The 5,865-nt window shown below is 38.5% G+C and overlaps 1 protein-coding gene across 1 annotated transcript in view; it reads right to left on the bottom strand.

Annotated features, from left to right (window-relative positions):
- The window catches only part of LOC107574981 (GTPase IMAP family member 4-like), a 25,619-nt gene extending 21,725 nt beyond the window's left edge, over positions 1-3,894 (bottom strand). The window contains exon 1 of the mRNA XM_016261399.1: positions 3,824-3,894. Within this exon, the coding sequence (XP_016116885.1) occupies positions 3,824-3,842 (19 nt within the window). The 5' untranslated portion in view covers positions 3,843-3,894. The remainder of the gene's footprint in view (positions 1-3,823) is intronic.
- Between the last annotated feature and the right edge of the window lie 1,971 nt (positions 3,895-5,865).

Below are 5,865 nucleotides of genomic sequence, written 5' to 3'. Positions count from 1 at the left end.
AGTGGAGGTCATGGTAACCCACTAGTAATGGTAAACCTCTCAAGTGTTACCAGATCCTTCAGAAGGAATCACTAATTATTTGGGTCAGTATTCTAAAGTGAATAACATGATAACTGCCTAGTAATGACTTAAGTCATTGAGGGTTTTACAAAATCTGAGGTCATTGTAGCCACCCAGATCCAGTCCGTATCTGGTTTATATGCTCACTGAAGTCACCCAGATCAAGTCTGTATCCAGACCAGATGGGGGATCAGCACCTTGGGACAACGGAACTCGGACATCTGTAGGTTTCAGCGCCATAGAGAAACATTGGAAGATCCGACGCTTGCATCGTTTTTATGGGGTTTATGCCTCAAAAATTGAAAAACAATGTACCTGGGGTACTTGTAACAGCGATTCCAGGTATCCTGAGAGGATAGACAATGTAATTGATTTTATTCTATTTCCTAAACCCAAACAAAACAGCAAAATTCCCAAAGCATTCACCCCCAATCACAATTTTACCTTATTTGTATATTTGTATAGTTGTATTTTGTATTTTGTATAGTTGTATTTTGTATTTAATCTGTATTTATGTTATCTGTATGCACCCAAGGGTCTGAGAGTAATGCAATTTCAATTCTCTGTGTGTATGTGCTGTACATGTGGAAGAATTGACAATAAAGCAGACTTGACTTGACTTGACAATGAAGATGAAAACGATCGTTTTCTGGTTGTCATACTCTAAGTAACAATTTTCATCTGCTCAAGCAGAACGTTAATGTCATCTTGTGCTTTAGCAAGGTATCTCTGGCTAAAACTAGCTAACGTTAAAGTTAGTGAGTCCATATAAATCTTCAGTGGCAAATCCTTTAAATATAAAAAACGTACTTACAGTCTGTGAGTCAGAACAGCCGGCATTGTAGTCTACTCTCCCAGGATCAGGAAACAGTCCTCCATAAAATGTGCTGCACACATCTGAATATTTGGGTTGAAGTGTTCTGGAACAGTGTTGTAAATACAACTTAACCACTGATTTCTAGTCGTGTCCTCTTTTGGAAGACCAAACAAAGTAGTTTCACTTTCACAACGAAACTCAGCGTCACACATGGTGGCCTTCACGACATGGCGGCGGCGGCAGCAACAATACTACAGCGAGAATAAAAGTTACGCCTTCTTTCTTTGCGTGAACATTTGGGCGGCATTATGCAAATCTTCCCACATAGTGATGTAGATATGTGGGGGCGTGTTAGAACGAGCCGTTTTAGGTAGGCGTGGCTTAACTTTGATAAAGAATATCTCTTTGGATTTGAGACTTTAGTCTTTGCAACTTTACAGATCTTCTTTATGCACCAAGAGCTTGTAACACTCCAAAGAGAAAGGTAAAATTGGAATAGCATCATATGACCCCTTTAATTATGAACCTGTATACAGTAGTTCTTAGTATTTCTCTGGGAGGTATGAAAAAATGATAATTACTGATAGTAAGTAACTACCACACTGGACTAAGCGCTATTACTTACTGATTCATTAATCAGACTTTCTTGTCAGCTAACAGTAGTTACTAAAGTGTTAACATTGTGTTATTCATTTGTTCCTGTGTAGTTATTCATTAATGACGGAACAGTATTCTAAAGTGTTACACCACAAACTGCCCATTTTTCCAACAGAATTTTGACACCCTGGGCTGCTTATGTAACCAGCAATGCATCTGGCTAACACGGTTTTTAAAAAAAAATCCATATAAGCTGGTTAATGATTTACATTTTAATGTGCTTGTCATTTTGAATTAACCTTATGAGAGTGATTACTTAACCAAGCCAACCACTTTTCATGATTGTGCTGACTGTGCTAAATGTGTGTCCATTTAACAAAAACACACTTGCTGATGTACCTGATGATTTTGGATAAATGTTAAGTGCTTCAAATGCAGTTAATAAAAGTTTTCATTGAGCATAAAGCACAAGCTTTTGCATTAGTATTTTGTATCAGCTTATGTTGAAACACTAAATATAACAGTCAAAAACAATAAAACAACAGGGGGAAATCACAAAGTGTCAGGAAGTCAGACAATTGCATATCAGAAACATTGACAAAAACCGGAAAAATTAGTAATGCAGATGCCAATTATATGTTTTTTTTTCTTAAAATAAAGTTAACGTTGAATGTATGTCACATTATTACTTTTCAGAGTGGGTGAAACCCACACAAGTTTCACACCAGAGTACATTCAGCATGCTTTACTTTTTACAAGTAATACAAAATGACCCACACATAAGAATATTCAGGCACAAAATAATTTTCCAGAACATTTTCATTCACTGTTCCTGACTGGTGGAATGATCTTCCCACCCATGAAAACTCTCTATTTGACTCCATCTTAAAATAATAAAAAATAAAATTAAAAAACTTATAATCTTAAGCTTTAATTCCCCCATATATCTTGTACTAATCTGAACAATGCCTGAAACTTTGTATTATGAGCACTTCCTGTGTTTATTTGCCTCTTTATGATGAATCGCTTGTTGTATTCTTCAATTGTAAGTCACTTTGGATAAAAAAACGTCTGCAAAAATTAATAAATGTAAATGAAATCAACAGAAGCAGAAGTAACTTGGGTGAGGCCCATGTGCCCATATTTTGAATTTGGACTAGAGTACCAATTTCAGTGCTACATGTTGCTCTTTTAAGCATATTCATTCAAATCCTCACTCATGCTTTAATCAGGGCACTCAGTAGATGTGGTGTTTGTTAAAAGGGAGTCATGTACTGATGACTCAGTTGGATACAATTTGCGAACTAGCTAGAGCGTTTCATTGCAAAGAAGAGTTTTACATCCTTGTAACCATAACAATAGTGTCAGCGTGTCAGCACTAAAATGTTTCTCGTTCTTGGAAGACATTTAAACAGAACACTATGTGAATCAAAATGCACCACCTTGTCTGTTTCTCACCGTCTTTTCAGGTTAGTTGACAGGGGAATGATAATGTGTTTAGAAACCATTGTGAGAGTTGAAAAGGATTATGAGCTGCAAACAGGCTCAGTCACATTCCTTCCTATTGATGATTGATAAAACCTGCCATGAAAGACATCTCCTGAAATTAAAACCTCCAACACTTGACAAACACTTGTTTGCAGAGTAATATTTCTCACTTTCGAATCAAATTATCTGACACATTGAGAGACTAGTTCATTTACTGAATGGCTTGAGGATGAGTGTTACTCAAGTATTTTGCATCATAAGAAATTTGCTCATAAATTCAACTAAATCTTAGCAAGGACATTTGTTAGATTTTTCATTTAATATAATTTGTACATTGCATTAAAAAAAATCCTCTTTTCAAAGTATTGAAATGTACTAGTTAGTTAAACAGTTTATGGACAGTGAATCATGTACGTGTTATGAATTAAATGTATTACTAAGTTAATTAAAGAAATATTCTTGGTATTTAGTTACATAACATATTTGCTGCTTGTCTGGCAATCAGTGCAAACAATTCATTCCTTTGTTGGCTGCTGAACAACTTTCACTTTAGTTCTCACGACTCACTCTTATTAACTTTGCATTACTGTATAATTGTGTGTCAGTGGTTTGTTACATTAGCCGTCAGTTTTGGGGAAAGTTACTTTTAAAACTAATGCATTTGAATATTGCATTACTACCTAAAAAGTAACTAATTACATGATTGAGTTACTTTCCATGTAAAAGTAACGTGTTCTGTTACTGTTGCATTATTTTTTTTTTTAAACGTGGCTTGGCTTGCTTATTAGTCATTGATTTAACACTGGTGTTTTTGCTGTGTATTATGTGAGTGTCATATTAAGTTGTTTGATTTAGACTAACATTTATATACTAATGCCATGATGTCCTGCAGCTCTGCAGTCTGTTTTGTCACTCAGTGTCTCTCGGTCTTTGCCTGACTGTATGAACTCAATGAGAGTAACATTTTTATAGCATGTTACCGTAATACTACCATGGAAATTAACTCAGCTCTGATTGCTTCAAACAGTTAGAGTTTAAAAACTAGTATTCATACGGTGTTAGTACTGTGAACTTATTTCATTTGAGTCCTCCGAGAAGGAATGTTTCTTAATATTAAACTGCAAACACAATGTGTAATAGTAAAATAACTAAAAACATGACTTTAACTCAAATCGTTGCAGTTCATCATTAACTATAGCACACATGTATGTTCTGAAGTACTTAAAGAGATCAACACTGATGTTCTGCTGCTTTATTTAAAGAGAGTAACTGTGGAATTGCAGTGTTTGTGGCTCATCATTGTGCTGGAGAATAGAGCCTGTGCTTCAGTCAATGGTAACCTACAAAACTATAGTTAAACTAACAGATCTCTCTAACAGAAAAACACATTAAGTTCAGTTAAATTTTTACTCTCCTTATCAGTACCATGACTTTGCATAAATTTTTTCTATGGACCTTCACAAATATTTCAGTGAAAATAACTTTTCGTTTAGTTCATCTGTGTAACGGGGCTGACGAGACGTGAGACGTGCGGATCCATGTGCAAAGCTTTATTGAGCAGAGAGGTCAGAAACACAGGCAGAGTCAAACAGTGGCAAACAGGAATATGGCGGGCAAGACACAAGAATAATCCTAGGGCTAGCGAAGGTCAACGAACGGCGAACAGAATCAAAAAGGGCGAGACTAAAGGGATAAATCCAGGAAACCAGGCAAGGATCAGAAACCGAGAAAACAGACAAGGCAAGACTAGGCTAGGCTAAGGCAGGGAAACTAACGAGGGCTCTGTAGTGTAGCTATCTAGAGATATGCGCTAAACAATACTCGGCAGTGCAATGGGATCAGAGTGAGAGTTAAATAGGGGATGTGTGAGTGATAACAGCTGTGTCCAATCAGTGCTGTGCAATCAACAGTGTGTGTCGGCCTCCTTGGCCGGAACAGGACAGGCAGAGAGTTCATAGACAGCCTCCTTAGCCGGAACAGGACAGGCAGCGGTTTCACAGACAAGCGCTTCAGACAGGGGAATCAGTTCAGGAAAAGGAGGGCTAAAGTGAGTGGGTTTGGGGATACCAGCGGTGCGTGCAGACACCAACGGGGGGTCCTCCACGCTGGATGCCAGTCTGGGATACTGAAGAACTGACCTTGATACTTTGGGTGTAACAGACAGGACGTGACATGACTCTGGATGATCGGCTGGGATGCGACGTGATTCTGGATGATCAGCTGTGACTAGACTTGACTCATGACGATCAACTGTGACTTGACTGAACTCAGGAAGAACAACTGTGACTACACTTGACTCAGGGGAATCAACTGTGATTTGACTTGACTCATGATGATCAATTGTGACTAGACCTGACTCATGAAGATCTGTTGTGATTTGACTAGACTCATGATAATGAACTGTAACCTGACTTGACTCATGATAATCAACTGTGACTTGACTCGTAAAGATCAACGGTGACTTGACTTGACTCGTGAAGATCAACTCGTGAAGATCAGCTGTGACTTGACTCGACTCGTGAAGATCAACTGTGACTTGACTCGACTCGTGAAGACTGGCCAATGTCCACATGAAAAGCTGCTGGATCCTTGTGTGGCCGAGTATTCTGTAACGGGGCTGACGAGACGTGAGACGTGCGGATCCATGTGCAAAGCTTTATTGAGCAGAGAGGTCAGAAACACAGGCAGGGCCAAACAGTGGCAAACAGGTATATGGCGGGCAAGACACAAGAATAATCCTAGGGCTAGCAAAGGTCAACGAACGGCGAACAGAATCAAAAAGGACAAGACTAAAGGGATAAATCCAGGAAACCAGGCAAGGATCAGAAACCGAGAAAACAGACAAGGCTAGGCTAGGCTAGGCTAGGCTAGGCTAGGGCAGCTAACGAGGGCTCTGTAGTGTA

Source organism: Sinocyclocheilus grahami, unplaced genomic scaffold (genome assembly GCF_001515645.1).
Source record: "Sinocyclocheilus grahami isolate Dianchi unplaced genomic scaffold, SAMN03320097.WGS_v1.1 scaffold2425.1, whole genome shotgun sequence".
NCBI classification, from domain to species: domain Eukaryota; kingdom Metazoa; phylum Chordata; class Actinopteri; order Cypriniformes; family Cyprinidae; genus Sinocyclocheilus; species Sinocyclocheilus grahami.
Note: the sequence above shows the minus strand (reverse complement) of the source record. Positions and strands in the feature narration are given on the sequence as shown.